At 46.7% G+C, this 18,658-nt stretch overlaps 1 protein-coding gene across 4 annotated transcripts in view; it reads left to right on the plus strand.

Annotated features, from left to right (window-relative positions):
- The window catches only part of FBLN2 (fibulin 2), a 199,565-nt gene extending 181,429 nt beyond the window's left edge, over positions 1–18,136 (plus strand). For all 4 annotated transcript variants that reach the window (XM_039481823.1, XM_039481821.1, XM_039481819.1 and 1 more), the window contains exons 14-17: positions 1,579–1,695; positions 4,581–4,709; positions 14,423–14,546; positions 15,993–18,136. In XM_039481823.1, the coding sequence (XP_039337757.1) occupies positions 1,579–1,695; positions 4,581–4,709; positions 14,423–14,546; positions 15,993–16,350 (728 nt within the window). In that variant the 3' untranslated portion in view covers positions 16,351–18,136. The remainder of the gene's footprint in view (positions 1–1,578; positions 1,696–4,580; positions 4,710–14,422; positions 14,547–15,992) is intronic.
- Positions 18,137–18,658: the final 522 nt, after the last annotated feature.

The raw sequence follows: 18,658 nt of genomic DNA on the forward strand, positions 1-18,658 counted from the left end.
CTGATAAAAGTTCAGTCTCCTGAGTGGCTACAGCGTCAGGAAGATTATTATCAATGTTATTAGAATGGGGGACCCAGGGAGCACACAAGAAATTGCTAATTATCACAAGTCCACTTATTAACAAATCCACTTAGCAGATAAATAATCCCACAACCACTGAAATACAGCCATAGATGGAAAGAGAGTACAAAGTGTTTAGCCCTCTGACTGGTATCACTCACATCTCCTACTGGGGAGCCCCAGAGTCTCAGTAATCATCTTACTCCTGCTCATCATCACCATCTTCACCAGTGGGTGTCATCCAGGTGACTCTCAAGACACGCAGGCTGGGACACAACTTTTATTATGTGTTATACTAACTCCCACTGGCGTTTATACCATTTATGAAGGTTTCAACCCCGTTTTCATTATCTGTACATTCACTCCCCACTAAATCTGGGGTGCCCCATTTTTCATAGGCTAACTTTCCCCTTCTACTCATTAACATTTATGTTCCTCAACCATCATAACGACTTGTGGATAGCACAGTGCTGTCACCCTATGTCTGCAAAAATCCCCAAAATGTTACAACCAGTTTTAACTGGCATCTTACAGTGTTAGCGGATACATTTCAGTATATTTTTTCTCAAACATCAGCACTTAGCACAATTTCCCATACAAGGTTATTCATCAGTCAACTAGTTGACCTGAGGCCCTGTTTGGGCTAAGCTAAATATCTTACTGGCCGAAGTCCAGTAAGCCCCCATATTACAACATTAATTAATACTTATATTTCACCTCTATATCCTGGTATAGCTGATATATTTTATTCTTTGCTACAGAGACAAACTTAAATGTTTCATTTTCTTTTCGGGGGTTTTAACTTTTTAAAAATAACATAGAAGCAAAATTCAAAAGGAAAAGCCATTTCAAATAGAAAATTTGAAATGCTTCATTCTGAAAATGTCAGAATGTAATGTTTTGATTTTTTTCACAACTTTTTGTGATTTGTCTGTTTCAGATGAAACAATTCAAAAAAATTAAAATTTTCTTCCAGAATTTTTTGGATCATTTGAAACTTCCAAATTTTCATCAAAACAAAAAATTCAAATTGAATCAAAATAGAAAGGTTTTGGTTTCCATTTTCTAATCTCCTCCCTCTCCCCACTTGTTTTCCTTAATCCCTCTTTTCCAGAGGAGAAAAGGGGGGAATAAAAGGAGAGGGGGGGGAAAAACCAAAAGAAATGAAAACTTAACTCTTTTTGTTTAGATTTAAATCAAAATGTATCAAAGCAAAGAATTGTGCAATGACAAAACATTGAAAATTGTTTCATTCCTTTGAATTATTTTTATTTATTTATTTTGCAGAAACTAATTGGCCTTTTTTCACCAACTCTAATGTATTAATTATATATTATTATGGAAGTGCTATAGTTCCTCACACAATTATGGAATAATCTGCTCACAGGAGAAATTTTCATCTAGCCCTCTTTGCTAGTGATTGGCTTATCTGGTTCTAGCTGCTGTCAGAGGCAGGAAACTGTAGTAGATATTGTTCTGCTCCAGTGTAGCAATACCTTTGTTTATTTTTGGATACAGATGTGAATGAATGTGACAGCACTCCATGCAGTCAGGAGTGTGCCAATGTCTATGGTTCCTATCAATGTTACTGCAGGCAAGGGTACCAGCTAGCAGAAGACGGCCATTCTTGTAAAGGTACGGATGCTGTTCATGTCGTTTGTACTTTTTCTACATTGCAGGGAGTGTCTAAGGCTCTGAATTTTATGCCCTGCTGCAGTGGCCGCAAAGGGTTGTTCCAGCCGCTGGCAGTTATTGGAGTGTAGCAGTGCACTGGGCATGCCTCCAGTGCTGGGGGCTGTGAGAAGGGGATGGCGTAAGGCCAGAAACAATGTATGTATGTATGCTATTGGGGAATTCCCGTGCAAAGGGAAATGTCAGCTGCCCACTTAGACCAAATTTAAGTCTGCTTTGCTCCACCAGAGCAATACAAATCAGACTTCACAGGGGCCAGGATGTATAGCCTCGGTTTGCTGGAGGAACCTGTGCGTGACTGAAGAACTAGTGAGATTATTGCCTCACAGTGGCAAGAGACTGAAGTCTGAGCAAGACAAGTAGGCAGTTTTAGTCAGACTGTTTTTCTGAAACTCTATCATCCAAACAGTGGCTCTCCAGCTTTCCAGACTACTGTACCCCTTTCAGGAGTCTGATTTGTCTTGCAAGTTTCACCTAAAAACTACTTGCTTTCAAAATCGGACATACAATGTCACAGCACACTATTACCAAAAAATTGATTACCGGTACTTTCTCACTTTTACCATATAACAGGCCTGCACAACATGCGGCCTGCGTGGGCTCACTGTGCGGCCCACGGGGGGTGAGTAGGTGGGCTCGCTGTGCAGCCCGTGGGGGGTGAGTAGGCAAGCGGCAGGTGAGGGAGGGGGGCTGAAGGGGCGGGTGGGCGATGGCGGGGGTGAGGAGGCGAGCCGTGGGGTGGGGGGCTGAGGCGGCGAGTGGGCGGGCAGTGGCAGGGGGTGAGTAGGTGAGCTGGGGGGGTGGGGGGCTGAAGAGGCGAGCGAGGAGTCAGTGGCTGACCTGTTCTACTGGTCTGGTCTGGCTCCCATCCCCTCTCCAGGGATTGCAGCTGTCTGGAGGTGCTGCCTTCCACGCCTTCCTCAGTCACACCTCATTCATTCAACAGGGCAGTTGATTACAAAGTGGGGGGGAGATCTTATTCTACTTCTAGCAAAAAGACATTTTTCTTTTACCTTAATTATACTACCTTAGGGGCTCGCTATAGCATATTACCAAGGTTCAATACCACTGTTCCAGTGGGGCAGTGCTGGGGAAGGAGGGTTTGTTTCCGCGGGGCGGGCGGTGCTGGGGGGTGGGTATTTCAGGGAGGCTTGGTGGCGCTGGGCGGAGGGGGGTTCAGCGGGGCTGGGGGGGGTTCAGCCCTCAGCTGTTTTCTTTAGAGTAATATGTCCCTCTCCGCTTTACAAGTTGTGCAGGCCTGCCATATAATTACAAAATAAATGGATTGGAATATAAATATTGTATACTTATATTTCAGTGTGAGACGTGAGCCTATTTTTCACTTGCGAGTCTTGTCTGAAGCCCAAGCCTTGGCAGCGGGGCTGAAACATGTAACTTAGCTTCGCTGGGCCCCCTGTGGAACTCAGTTGTCCTGCTTGCCACCCCCTAATGCCGGCCCTGCACTTATGACTAATGGTACGATACTTTCACAGAGGTTGCGGAAGTGACTCCGTGATTCCGTGACTTTCCACGACCTCCGTGACTTCCACAGCGGCTGGTGCGGCTGACTTCAGGGCCACCCGAGCAGCTGGTCCCATGGACCGCCTGATCAGCGGTCCTGGGGGCAGCCCCAGGGAGCACCCAAGCAGCAGTCTGGGGGCTGCCCCGGAGCCGGCTGCCCCGGAGCCAGCTGCACAGGCCACTGCCCGGGCGGCTCCGTGGAGCTGGCTCCGGGGACCGCCGGAACAGTTGCTGGTGTGGCTGGCTCTGAAGAGTGCCTGAGCAGTGGTCCTGGAGATGCCCTGGGGACCTCCTGAACAGCAGCTGTCCCAGGGCGGCTGGAACAGTGGCCCAGGGCACCCAGAGGCTGTCCAGAGAGCGGTCCCCGGGAGCAGCGGCTAGCGGGCAGTCAACCTTCGCTTATAGCCTTACTTATAGCCTCCCTAAAACTGTCCTGTGACACCCCAACCCCCAGGAACTGAAACCTCCAAGTTGAGAAACACTGATCTAGATGAGTTGAGTACCCCGAGGAAGACCTCTGAGTACCCCCAGGGGTATACGTACCCCCTGGTTGAGAACCACTGATCTAAAACCTCTGCAGTACCATAGCTGAGCATAAGGCCTGCTCTGACGTCCACTGGCTGTAATGGTCCCCTTGGAGCTGTTATGCTATTGTGGATCACCAGAGTGCATCATATTTTGGTCATTCTCCCAGCTTGCTCTGACACCAAACTGCACCAGAAGTCAGGAGCAGGTGATGTATGGGCAGTTTCCAGCTGCACCTATAGGACAGCTTTCTGGGTTGCTTTGTGCTGTCTGAGGGGATGAAGGATCTGAGCCTTTGGGTTTTGTTTGCTAAACAGGTGTTTAAAAAATAGACACCTGACAAATACTTGGGAGAGAATCTCTTTTTGTTTATGAAGGAGTCGAACACCTGATTCCTTCAGTTAAGGTCTGAAAAAGCTCCCCTAAAAGTTCTAGAGGAATTCTGAATTTGGAAAGCTACAGGAGAGTATAAACCCAGACATATGCTTGGTTTATTGCTGCTCTGCATTACTTTTAAGGTGTCAGATAGTAATTTTCAAACATGTAAGGGGAGAGCAAGGGGGGAGCTTTGCACTGAACGCTTCATAAAACACCATGAACGGCCCTACAGCAAAGTCAGACTTTCAGAGTTGGGCGCTTGTTAAATAAAACCTATTATAGATGAGATGAGGGATTGCATCTGACATCACCTGTATCAGAGCCATCGGAATTTCCTTGTGTTCCATTTTCTCTTCGTTTACAGCTGTCACTTTTCTAATGCTTTTGTAATCATTTAATTCCAGATATTGATGAGTGCACACAAAGTGCGGGTATTCTTTGCACTTTCCGCTGTGTGAATGTTCCTGGTAGTTACCAATGTGCTTGTCCTGAGCAGGGATATACTATGGCAGCAAATGGAAGAACATGTCGAGGTGAGAATAAGATTAAGGGACTAGAAAGATTGTATCTTGATGTCAGTTCTGGATATGATATAGAACTTTAGGATCATCCAGTCAAACCTCTATTTTATACAACGATCACCATAAAATAGTCAACACGTGGCAATAGTCCCCACATATCGGTATCAAAGGGGTCAGTTTTCCCCCTATATTTGGAGTAAGAAATAACTATGTATTAACTATTTAATCCACTTTTTAATGGAAATCACTGTATTATACAAATTGAGGTAAACATTTTCACTTAGGTACCTGAAGTTATACATGCAGGATAAATCCATATTTAATCACCTAAGTAAGTGGGCTGATTTTCAGAGGTTATGAAGCCCCAAATCTCTAACTTCAGTGGAAGTTGTGGGAGCTCAACACTTCTGAAAATTAGGAGACCAAATTCAGAAGACTAAATATGGACTTAAGGGCCTAATTTCAAGGCATACACGTTTGAAAATGTTGGCCTAAGAACTTGTCTACACTGGCAATTAACAGCGCTGCAACTTCCCCACTCAGGGGTGTGAAAAAACACCGCCCTGAGCACAGCAAGTTGCAGCGCTGTAAAGCGCCAGTATAAACAGTGCCCTGGTGCTGGGAGCTGCGCCCCTCGTTGAGGTTGTTTTCTGGAGCGCTGGGAGAACTTTCTCCCAGCACTGTGCCGCCTTAAGTAACCAATAAGATATAAACCACACTGGACTAAATACTCCCATAAAATCACAGCAATGTATTTAAGATGGCTAATGTTTTCACCTGCAGCGTAGCTGTACATGTTTGAAGTTAAAATCCTCCATTTCGAAAGATATGCTTGTCATGTAATGATGTTTGAAGAGCTGATTACTTATCACCCTATATGCATTAGAGTGGTCAGTTACACTAGCTATCAGGCATTTACTGTGCTCCTAGTTTTTCAGGGCATCTTCAGACTTTTTAGTTGCACAACTCAACTCTAGGTTCTGATTCTTCTCACCAGTAAAACTCGGGCATAACTCCTCTGACTTCAGTGGAGTTAGAATGGGTAAAAACATGTATGAGCTCTTGCATGGAAGTCAGAGGAAACATTTATTTTGCCCATCTACAGAAGCTTTAACATTTCTGTTATGTGCTGATGACATGATCTGAGGCTGCCTGTATGACAGCTGCTATCGTTGTGAATGCTGGAATTTGAACCAGGTTACTTCAGACTTAATAGTATGAGTCACTACTGCTGAGCTGAATAGCCAGGCTCTCAGTAGCTCAGAGTTCTAAGAGACCCATATCCTTTGTGGCTCAGGCATAGAAGGGGATGCGTAGCACACACAGACCAGTGAGTTACACTTGCAGGTGTCACCCTCTTTTCAAGTGCACCCTCTTTCAACCTGCACAGCGGAAGCCCAGCATTGTGTGGATTTCCCACTGAGTGAACTATATAGTGATACTTTCGAGGCAAATTTTTTTAAGGTTCTGCAAAAATGTACTCTCTTTATTTGCAGCTATACGACCACATATCTGCATTGATGTTTGGAAAAATATACGGGTAGAGGCCACCATGTATTCTTCTTTGAGTGATTGTTCATGTGCATTCCAAGCAGGTGTGTGTGCACGCCAGCCGGAAGATTTTCCCTTAGCAGTGTCCGTAGGGTCAGCCCTGGCGCCCCCTGCAGTGGCGCCTCCATGGCACCCTATATAGGGGCCCGCCAACCCTCCACCCCCTCGGTTCCGTCTTGCTGCCGGTGACGGCTAGCTGGAACTTCGCTCGCTCTTGCAGCAAGCCTAGCAGTGTCTTGTCTAAGTGTACATAGTTGTTTCCTCTCTCATAGTTTAGAGTTAGTGTTAGTTGTAGATAGTTAATAGTTGTTGGGGGGGCTTCCCCCCCAACGTACTCATTGCCCCGCTGGGGCATGCCCAGGTCCCCAGGGTTTAAACTCTGCACGGACTGCGGGAAGTTTATGCCAAAGAGTGACCCGCACTCGTCCTGCTTGAGGTGCCTCGAGGAGAGCCACCAAAGAGACCGGTGCAGTATCTGCAGGGGATTCCGTCCCAGGACTCTTAAGGACAGAGAGCAGAGACTCAGAGTACTCCTGATGGAGGTGGCCTTACGGCCACACTCGGACCCTGAGCCTGCCAGACTGCCGCCCAGCACCTCATCCTCGGTGTGCAGCGCACTGGCACCGCTAACAAGACAGGAGGCCCAGTCTAAGACCTCTAAGTCCCGGCACCGGAGAGAATTGGGACATAGAAAATCGGCTTCCATGCAGCACCGATCACCATCTCCGGTGCCTGCGAAAAAGAAGAGGCCAGTGAGGGACCGATCACCCCACCAGGAACTTAAAAGGCTGGCGGCATCCACGACTGCGATGGGACAAGCCAAGCCACAACCACATCCTCCCAAGGTCCTGTTGACTCCCGCCCTGGAGGGGGTGCAGTCGAGTCCGGACCGCTCTAGATCCCCAGAGTTCAGCAAGGATGTGCGTCTCCCATCGACGCCGGAGGCATTCAAGGTGGCCTCTGACTTATTAAGCCTCTTGGTGCCGGCCTCCCCACGCTGATGGAAAGAGCCGCCAGACACGGTCCGACCCCCAATCTAATCAAGGGGCAAGCCGGCCATGATGTCACCCCAGTCCATGCCTCATGCCGCTCCGGCGGCACCGGCACAGAGAGCGCGCTCCCCGGCCTTGCGGCACCGCTCCCTAACAACAGTGGGCACTGCTCCCCCTTGGTCCTCCTATTCAGAAACCTCGGACTCGGAGGCAGAATCCTACCGCTCCAGTAGATCAAGGAGCAGGAGGTCGGCTTCTCAGGCAAGCCAATGACCTTACCTAGCACAGTGGCAGCAACAGTGGCAACCATCCTCCCAGTGGCCGTTCTGGACTCCCTGGGCCTACCATCAGTCCCTGGGACAGGCGCACGGCCCACGATCCAGGTCTGTGTCAGTCTCCTCGATGTTGGTGGCTCCGGCACAAATGCCTCCACCACCAGCACCGCTGTCCGACAGGAGTGTGCCACAACAGAACCTGGCACCACCTAGTCAGACACTGGCACTGACGGGGATCATGTTTCCGACACCGCAGGCACCGCCCAGCATGCCTCATCGTTCAGCATCGACCCTGGTACCAGCCGCGGTGCCACATCCTACATCCACACCAGCCATGCAACCAGAGTACCGTGTGCCGCAGAACCCTGAAGAGGCTGTGGGTACAGAGGAAGGTCCTTTGCAGGTGATCTCCTCCTCTTTCTCGATGGATGAGGCGGTTGCGGGAACTTCAGCGACAGCGGCCCTAGAGGACAGCCGGGTGCTTCAGCAGCTACTTAAGCATGCCGCTCAGAGCCTGGCGATCCAAGCGGAGGAGATTGAGGTGGATGTAGATCCGGTAGTGGACATCCTGGCCCCCTCAGGCCCATCTAGGGTTGCCCTACCATTGATCAAAACGACAGCTGATACGTCCCTCACCTTGTGGCAGACGCCAGCTTTGTTGGCCCCTACGGCCAAAAAGACAGAGAGGCGCTACTATGTACCCTCCAAGGGCCATAAGCACCTATATACCCACCCTCCCCCAGACTCTCTGGTTGTGGATGCAGCCAACCAAAGGGAGCGTCAGGGGTTCCGAGGGTCTACACCAAAGAACAGGGAGGCCAAGAAGTTGGACCTCTTTGGTAGAAAGGTGTACTCAACGGGGGGTCTGCAACTACGTATAGCCAACCAACAGTGAGCCTGTATGGCCATAACACGTGCTTGGCCTTGTCCAAGTTCGCTGAACTCCTTCCCCAGGAATCGCAAACAGAATTTTCTGCTCTGGTAGAGGAGGGGAAGCTAATTTCCTGGGCATCCCTCCAAGCGGTCCTGGATGCAGCAGGTGCAGCCTCCCCCACGCTGGTAACCGGGCTGGACATGTGGCGGGGAGCCTGGCTTCAGGTCTCAGGTCTTCCACATGAGGTCCAACAGACCATCCAGGACCTCCCCTTCGAGGGGCCCATGCTCTTCTCCGAGAAGACGGACAAGAAGCTCCATAGCCTAAAGGACTCAAAGGCTACCTTACGCTCGCTAGGCCTGCACACCCCAGCCACCCAACGCAGGCAATTCAGGCCGAAGCCGGCTCCACAGCTGTACCAGCCCCAGAACCGCCTGGAGCCCTCACATAGGCAAAGCAGAAACGACAGAAGGAGGCAACAACAGCCCTCCGGCCAGTCGTCCGGCCAGCCACGGCCTCCGTCAGGGCCTAGACCCCAAATTTGATGGTGTGGTCAAGGGCGACCTACCAGTCAGGACTCTGGATCCTACCAACCCTACCTTTTCGTCACGTCTGTCCCCCTTCTATCGTGCCTGGTCCAGAATCACATCGGACAGTTGGGTGCTCCGCACGGCAGGGAGGGGATATTCTACCCAATTCTCCTCCCCAGGCCTCACCAGCCCTCTTCCCTGTCCCTCTTCAGGGACCCCTCTCATGAGCAACTTCTAATTCAGGAAGTGCAGTCCCTCCTCGTAGTGGGGCAGTGGAGGAAGTTCCTCAGGAACTCTGGGGCAGGAGTTTTTACTCCCCGTATTTCCTAATACTGAAGGCGAAAGGGGGCCTCAGACCCATTCTGGACTTGCGGCGTCTGAACAAGTTTGTAAAGAAGCTCAAGTTCCATATGGTATCCCTGTCCTTCATCATCCCCTCCATGGATCCAGGAGACTGGTACACCGCCCTCGACTTGAAGGATGCGTACTTCCATATCACAATAATCCCTCAGCACAGATGTTATCTCAGGTTCATAGTGGGCAACACCCATCTCCAGTTCGCAGTCCTGCCTTTCGGCCTGTCAACGGCTGCAAGGGTCTTCACAAAGTGCATGGCAGTTGTAGCAGCTTTCCTGCACAAGCACGGAATTCATGTGTTTCCCTACCTGGACGATTGGCTCATCAAAGGCCGCTCCAAGGCACAGGTGGAGGCTCAGGTGGTCTTTATCAGACAGACCTTCCTCGAGCTTGGTCTCCTGTTGAACGAGGCCAAGTCTACCCTGTCTTCTGTCCAACAGATAGAGTTCATAGGGGCAGTTCTGGACTCGACACAGGCCAGAGCATACCTACTGGAGGCCAGGTTAGGGTCCATGTCTGACATCATCCTCGGTCTCTGCCGTTTCCCGACCACCACAGCGAGGAACTGCCTCAAGTTGCTGGGACATATGGCTGCATGCACCTATGTAGTGAGCCATGCCAGGCTCAGGCTGCGCCCTCTTCAGTCCTGGTTAGCGACTGTGTACCGACCAACCAGGGACACGCTGGACTCAGTGGTGACGATTCCTCAAGTGGTGCTGGATTCCCTCCAGTGGTGGCTCGACCCACGGTTGGTCTGTGCGGGAGTACCCTTCACCAGCCCTCAGCCATCCCTTTCCTTGGTGACAGATGCATTGGATCTGGGGTGGGGGGTGCATCTCGGGAATCTCAGGACTCAAGGCCTTTGGTCCCTAGAGGACCTCTCCTTGCACATCAATGTCGGGGAGCTATGGGCTGTTCGCTTTGCCTGCCTCACTTTCAAATCTCGCTTGGTGGGCAGGTGCGTTGCAGTCCTCACGGACAATGTTCTATGTCAACAAACGGGGGTGCACACTCCTCTCCCCTGTGCCGGGAAGCCCTCGCGTTATGGGACTTTTGCATACAGAACACAATTCACCTAATAGCATCCTACCTCCTGGGGGTGCAGAACGGCCTGGCGGATGCCCTCAGCCACTCGTTCCATGGCCACGAGTGGTCCCCTCGCCGAGACCTGGCATGCTCAATCTTCTGTCTCTGGGGTTATCCCCAGATAGACCTGTTTGCCTCAAGGGACAACAGGAAGTGTTGACAGTTCTGCTCCCTCATGGGGCGCAGTCCAGGGTCTCTAACAGATGCCTTCCTCCTCTCGTGGGAAGGTGGCCTGCTTTATGCCTTCCCTCCAATCCCCATGGTCCACAGGGTACTCCTCAAGATATGCAGGGATCACGCTCACGTCATATTGATCGCGCCGGCGTGGCTGTGCCAGCATTGGTACACGTCGCTGATGCACATGTCTATACAGGCACCCCTCACATTGCCTTCTCCCGGACCTGATCACGCAGGATCAGGGCCACCTCCACCACCCAAACCTGGAGTCGCTCCACCTCACAGCCTGGATGCTCCATGGCTAAACCCGGTGCAAATGCAATGCTCACAGCAGGTCAGACAAGTCCTCCTCGGTAGCAGAAAACCATCCACCAGGGCCACACACATGGCCAAGTGGAAATGTTTTTCCATCTGGGCTGAACAGCAGGGATAGGCTCCATTGCTTGCCCCGATCCCCCTCATCCTTGATTGCCTACTCCAGTTGAGAGAGCGAGGACTTTCCCTCTCTTCAGTTCGGGTCCACTTAGCGGCCATCTCCACATTCCACCCAGGAGCTGAAGGTGGTTCAGTCTTCGCAAACCCATTGGTTTGTTGCTTCCTCAAGGGCCTGGATAGTCTGTTCCCGCATACTCGACAACCAGTCCTGGCTTAGGACCTTAATTTGGTCCTCTCCGCCCTCATGGGGCCCCCTTTCGAGCCACTGGCTATGTGCTCGTTGCTATATCTCTCCTATAAGGTTGCATTCCTCGTGGCTATCACCTTGGCCAGGAGGGTATGGGAGCTCAGAGCGCAGATGTCTGAGCCTCCATACACTGTCTTCCACAAAGACAAAGTCCAACTCAGGACACACCCGGCATTCCTTCCTAAGGTGGTCTCCCAATTCCACATGGGTCAGGACATTTTTTCTCCCTGTGTTCTACCCTAAGCCCTACTCCTGAAATGCAGAGCGTAGGCTGCATTTCCTGGACATTCTCAGGGCCCTGTCATTCTATATTGAACGAACTAAACCATTCAGGAAATCAGCCCAACTCTTTGTAGCTGTGGCCGACAGGATGAAGGGGCTCCCCATCTCTTCACAGTGTATCTCCTCGTGGATCACGGCTTGCATCCGCGAATGCTACAATCAGGCCGAGGTGCCTGCCCCGCCAATCACAGCCCACTCCACAAGGGCACAGGCCTCCTCGGCGGCGTTCCTGGCTCAGGTCCCGACACAGGAGATATGCAGGGCTGCCATGTAGACCTCAATCCACACGTTCACGTCGCACTATGCCATCACGCACCAGGCCAGAAACAATGCAGCCTTCAGCAGGGCGGTGCTCCAATATGAGATTATTGCTAGTGACAGTGAACTCCGACCGCACCACCTAAACTCAGGCTTGTGAGTCACCTGCTTGGAATGCACATGAACAATCACTCAAAGAAGAAAAAACAGTTACTCACCTTTTTGTAACTGTTGTTCTTCGAGATGTGTTGTTCATATCCTTTCTAATACCCACCGTCCTGCCCCTTTGTCAGAGTGCCGGCAAAAAGGAACTGAGGGGGTGGAGGGTCGGTGAGCCCCTATATAGGGCGCCATGGAGGCGCCAGGGCTGACCCTACAGACGCTGCTAAGGGAAAATCTTCCCACTGGCGTGCACGTGGCACGCACATACCTACTTGGAATGGACATGAACAACACATCTCGAAGAACAACAGTTACAAAAAGGCGAGTAACCGTTTTTTGTGTGCATGTAAACTGGCACTTAACCATGCAGCAGAAGTAACTGTGTGACGAGGTGCTTGTTTTCTTGCACAGATGCACACATGATGATTGCCTGAGCAAACGCAGATTTCTGAGTAATGCCAAGTGGGTGCACACAGAATTTTGCAGGCTCATATATAGAGGCCTCTTTGAAAAGATGGTCTTATGCATTTCTTTCTAGAACAGTCTAAATTCAGGACCAAGTCCTCTGTTGATGTAAATCAGCCTTAATCCAATTAAGTTAGGTCAGTTTACAGCAGCTGAAGATCTGGGCCTGAGTGTTCCTCATCTTCTCTATCCTTATACTGAAAGGCACTAAAGTATTGTCCCTTGTATCATTTCTTTGCTGGCATTTTTATTGCACTGTGAATTCAAACAGAGGAGTTGTAGGCAGCTCCTCAACATATAGAACGTTTTTAAAAAGCTGTGCAAATTTCACACTATAGCCAAACTGGTGAAGTGAGCCTTTCATGACATTGGCTACAACATAGAAACATTTTCTGTTTTTACCTGGGGCCAGTTTTGAGAATTAATGAGGGACCTAATTTACTTTAATTCACTTTTATTTCGTATGGTATATATTTTTGCTGGGCTTTTAAACCAGTCAGTGTTGCCTGCAAGATCAAGTCTCATCTCTAGGGGGGATGGCTGTGGTTTTCCTTTAAGAGTCTGTTTCCTGTATGACGATTGGCAGAATCACAGAGCACTACACAGTCCGCGTGGTTTGTCTGTTAACATTTATTTCATTTTAAAAACCCCTTATGTTGTCTAGACATTTGAGAAAACACAATGTGACTGCAAGATGTCTGCCAATCTTTTTTGCTCATGTTGGGTCCCTGTGATTGCAACTGGTTTTCAGTATTTGAGGACCATGGTTTAGTACTATGCATTTTTATTATTCAAGTAGTCGTGTTTCTGCCCAATGACTTGAAACATCTTTGGATTTTACTTTTCCTTAGAATTCTCTGTTGCTTTCTGCAATTTTTGTCACTAGTACAGGACTTTTTTTAGATTAAATACTTAGGATCAAATTGTCTTGTTTTAAACTGTTGTTCATGAAGTTTCCAGATTCAAAATAACCATGTAGGGAGCTCTTTAAAGAGTCGTATGCTGACATAATCTACCTTTCAGATCCTGTAAAAAATCAGTGAGAGGGGACTGTTTGTTGTAAATACCGGCTGGTTATGTCCTATGAGATTATTGCTAGTGACAGCGAGGAAGCAGACTAAAATAATTCTGGTTCACTATATTGTTCATAATGTGGATCTGCTGGCACCTCATGAACAACAGAGATGACTAACCAACTCAGAAGTAGTTCTGCCCAAATCATTGTTTCCATTTTGACCTTGAAATGTTTTGTTTGATTACAAAGAGCAGTGATATGATAGCAGGATCTTTGGTTTCAAGAGTTCATTTCCTTCTGCTGCTTATTCCCCACTGAAAGTTAAAACAATCCTGGGTTCCATCAGATTTACTTGCTGTGGAGTAAGAGCAGCAGAACTTAGCATCTCAAAAGATGTGAAAATATTTGCAAAATGCTCAGCAGTGGCAGGCGCATCTTGGCAGGATGGTTGGCGTCTGCCAAGTCACCTCAGTGGGAGACCTGGCAGTCAAATGATAACAAGGGAAAGATTGCAAGCTCCTTAGATGAGGAACCCTTGTCTTCCTTGTTTCTTGTACAGTGCCAGGCATGCTGTCCGCTTTTGACTAATAATAAATGACAATACTAAGAGGGAGGTAAACCAGTTTTTTTCACAACCTGTTTTAATATGCACTGGAATTTTAACATAACCTAAATGAACATACTTTATTCCACCATTCCAAGAACCTGAAAGCTACGTATCTGGATATATGTACTGGAGATGAGCCTGACCTACAAAATTTGGATCTGGATTTCAAGTTCTGCATGTTGACATTGTGTTTGTAACAATCCAGGCCTGCAGGCAACAGTCACTATTGGTAGGCAAACTCCCAGCCACAGAGAGTCAGGATGCGAGCCCTTGTCCTTCAGATCCAAAAGCACAGGCCTGCCTCTCTTTTGGTGTATATCCCACACGTGTACATCTGTTCACGTTCATCTCTCATGATTGCACATAGTACTTTGTAGATTTACTGCATATTTTCCCCATTTTCCATTGCCAGATATTGATGAATGTGCAATAGGAACCCACAATTGCTCAGCTGCAGAGTCTTGCTACAACATCCAGGGCAGCTACCGATGCCTGTTGTTTGAGTGCCCTCAGAACTACAGAAAAGTATCCGACATGTAAGTCCTCACTGGTTCTCATAACCAACTCCCTTTGGCTACTCATTTTTTTTTAAACTGTTTTAGTCTTATGGTATTTGTAAAGTGCACCTTGCTACCCTGCTGTGGCTTCTGGGCTGTCCAGTGAACTGCTGCTGCTGTTTTAGAGCTCTGTGCTTTAATATTCACATTAGGGCTGGTTGGAGAGTGTCCAAGGGGACCTTTTTCTGTTGGAAAATGCTGCTTTCTCCCACAGAACTGACATCAGCAGCCTAGCAAAGGGCTTCCAGGGTCCCCAGCTTGGAGTCAGGGCTCCCAGTTCCTCAGTAGTCTGGAAGTTATGAGAGCTTTGGCTCCCCAGACTGCCCAGCACTTCACCTGGTAGGTTGCCAGGGCCCTGAGCAACTCAAGGAGCCTCAGGAACATTTCAAAAACATCCAAGTGAAATGTCATTTCAACTTTTTCTATGCAAAAGTTTGGAATTTCCAGTCCTTGGGAAATTTGGGGGGTTGTTCCACATCAGAACCTTCTCTTTTTATATATATATATTTTGATATTTGGTGTTTACTATGGAACGGGAATTGCAGTTTCAGCTCTATTGCACATGTTCACTATACAATCTGAGGCACTGGAGCAGCTGCCCCCCAAGAATTGATCACATGGAAGAGCTACCCATTAAAGTGGAAGCTGTGAATCACACACACAACTGGAACGAAGGAACACCGGTTTTGTTCTGATTGTACTGTGTCATTCACCTTAGTGGGGCAGTTCCCCAGGAATCCCTGCATTTGTTTGCACTGCCTGCAGTGTGGGGCCTCTGTGCTCAAAAAGCAGCCATGTCCAAACATTCACAATCAAAGAGGATGGCTGTGTTGAGTGGCCTTGGAGAATGGGGTGGGAAGGAAATACAAGAGCTATGGAGAAATCACAGAGGATGCTTTTCTCCTCTTCAGAATGAAAATCCCTATCACTTATGCCTTAAACATAGTTTTATTGCTTTCTTTAAAAGCTAGAATGGGGCAGTTTGGCTAGTACAGGCACTTGTTAAGAGTTAGAGTACAATTGCCTCTCTAAGTGCGACTGTTTCGGATTTCATAAAACACAATCCCAATCTTGCACTTTGATGATTCACAGATTCCTCCTCCAAGCGTTAGGCTACACACAGTATGACTTTTGTCTAGCTTTCTCTGTATGCTCATTGTGGAGCTTTCAAACAGGACTCTCCATGTGGAAGATGTTTTTGGTATGCTGTTGTACTCTGACAATTACAGCATTTACAAATGTTTTATGGGGGCTGTAAAAGCAGAACCAAGCAGCTGTTAATTACACAGTTGAAGCTTGGGGCTCTGCTGCATATCTGTCTAACACATGCCAAAGGCTTCTTGTGACTTTGCAAATGACTGAAATGTACATCTTCTAACTCACGGTTACTGTAATACTAACCATTTCTTGTTTTTACTCTCTCAGGAGGTGTGAACGCAACAATTGCTTTAATTATGTGGATTGCCAAAACACCCCTGTGCGAATTACTTACTATCAGCTCAACTTCCAAACCAACATCATAGTCCCAGCTCATATTTTCCGTATTGGACCTTCACCTGCCTATGCTGGAGACAACATAATCCTTACCATCAACAAAGGAAATGAAGAAAACTACTTCAGCACAAGAAAGCTTAACTCCTATACGGGCATTGTCTATCTTCAGCGACAAGTGAAGGAGCCTAAAGACTTTTTGTTAGATGTTGAAATGAAATTATGGCGTCAGGGAACATACACAACTTTTCTTGCCAAAATTTACATATTCATCACAGCTCATGCGTACTGAGGCATGTATTGACATTGGAGTTTATTGGTGCTATGCTCTTTTAATATTCTACCAAAGCTTATTACGGTGGAACTGGTATTTACTGTATCTAGCCTTTATAATAACTTTCTATCATTGCTTCAAACTATTTTATTGGGTTGTGTAAATTAACTTAATTTTTACTGACTTGTCTTTTTGAAGGAAAGATTTTAAAGGCAGTACATTTGTTGTGTACTGAAACCTTCTTTTACAGTCGCTCCAGTGAATTCCTTTGGTTTAGTTACATTTATAAGATACTGCACTAGAAAGAAAAACAGTTCATTTGGGGGCTTTGGTTTGTGCCACTGATTAGGGAAAAAAATAACAGCGATTTCTCTTTAGCACACATTGCACAAACCTAAAGTTTTGCTTAGCCAAAAATGTCACCAAGGTGTGTCTGCACCCAGATGCTATGGTGATGAAGGCCATATAAGTACAGACAGACAGCTAGTGCACCTCATATAAAAGGATTATTTTTCCCCAACTTTCATAGTATATTGCCTCTAACAATAAATACAGAAAATATACAAACAAACCCTCCCCACCAACAAACAAACATAAACTGTAATCATAGGCTTGACTTTAAAGGGACTACTCACATACTTAAATTTAAGTACTGTCCAAGTATTTACAGGACTGAGGCCTTACAGTTATGTCTTGCACTGCCAATTAAAAACTCACACTGCAGTTAGTAGCATTTGTCTTGTACCGTTTGAACTCAACTCTATACAAATCCATTCTATTCAGGTAGCTCTGCTTATAGCTTAGATGTGTTATAATTCTTAAAAGGAATGCCAAAGAGGAACCATGTAATCAGTTACCACACCTAATTCAAAAGCCTGGATGTGCAGTTAGATTAATAGATTGCAAAGTTTTATTTTCCAAGAAAATGACCTCAGTTATGCTACCTTCATGATGCAGAGGAAAACGCTAGATAAATTGGCCGTTTGTATTATATCATTTGTCATTATATCATTATGTTACAGCACAATCTCCGTTTTAAAGTGGATTTCCTCTTGTCTCATGGGAAACTGGATGAGGTTCCAAAGCTGAGGGCGAGGTGTGGTATGTGTAGTGTAATCCAAGTATTTGTTAGAATTTAGAGGTGAATATCAGAATTTTTTTTGTAGATGATCTTTTTAAAAAGTTCCAGTGCTGTAATCTTCTGAGCATTCTTTGACCTAGTTATAATTATTCTGCAAAATGTTCTTAATGAAAATCATAACTACAATATATACATATTTACTACACTGTAGTTTAATAATCCATTCTATCCTACAGTAGATCATATATTGACCAGTGTGCATTGTATATAAAACAAGAGAGAAACCAAGTCCTATGTCTTTTTATACAGTAATAATTAACCATTTGATTATCATCTTTTTGTAAAATATTAACTTGTTTGTACTGTGGATTAAGAATATGTAAACGCTATCTATGGGTGAAGGGGGAGATGTACTGTATTCATTATATCCCATGGCCAATTCTACCATTTCAAATAAGTCATTTTTTTAAATTTGGACTTTTTCCAGATAATAAAATATAAACCTTTTTTGTACCTAACTTTATACATATCCATGACTGTAGAAAATGAATTTTTATACTTTAGTTGTAAATTCTTGGACTATCTATAGGTTGCATACTTCAAACTTATTCCTGTTGTTCTGTCAGAATCCTTTCTGTAAAAGTGATCTTTCTTCCACGTGAGTTCTGTTTTCTATAGTTAATGGTCTTAAGAACTTACCAGTAAAGTACCAATCAGAAACAATGTGTTTATGCAATTTATCATTTCAAGTAAATGCATATCTGCAGTGCTAGGATCTGCAAGATTAAGAGGCAATGCCGCAACGAGTACAAAAGTCTTTCAGATTCATTATGCAGCTTGCACATTAAGAGGTGATAGAGTTCTCTGTGCCCCAGCAGGGCACATCAAGAATCACTGAAACCCAAAGTTCTCCATCAGCATTAGTATTTGATTGAGTGTAAATGCCATTCAAGCTCCAGCAGTCTGTCCTGTCAGAGAATTAATGGACAAGCGATTTGTTACTTCTGCTGACTAAAAGCAACAACAGTCAATCATTATGTTAAGCCTCTGGCAGTTTGAAACACTGGCTTTTCATTTTCTAGGACAGGTAATTGATGAACAAAGTTCTGGAAAAGATTTTCTGTACTATTATAAAAAAAAATGTTATAGTGTTTAACACTGTCTTCATCAGCACTGCAACCTATGGGCACCCAGATAAGAGAGAATGGTCATTCTACTGTACCTATCAGAGAAAAGGAAAGGCCT

This window comes from Mauremys reevesii, linkage group 7, assembly GCF_016161935.1.
Source record: "Mauremys reevesii isolate NIE-2019 linkage group 7, ASM1616193v1, whole genome shotgun sequence".
Classification (NCBI taxonomy): domain Eukaryota; kingdom Metazoa; phylum Chordata; order Testudines; family Geoemydidae; genus Mauremys; species Mauremys reevesii.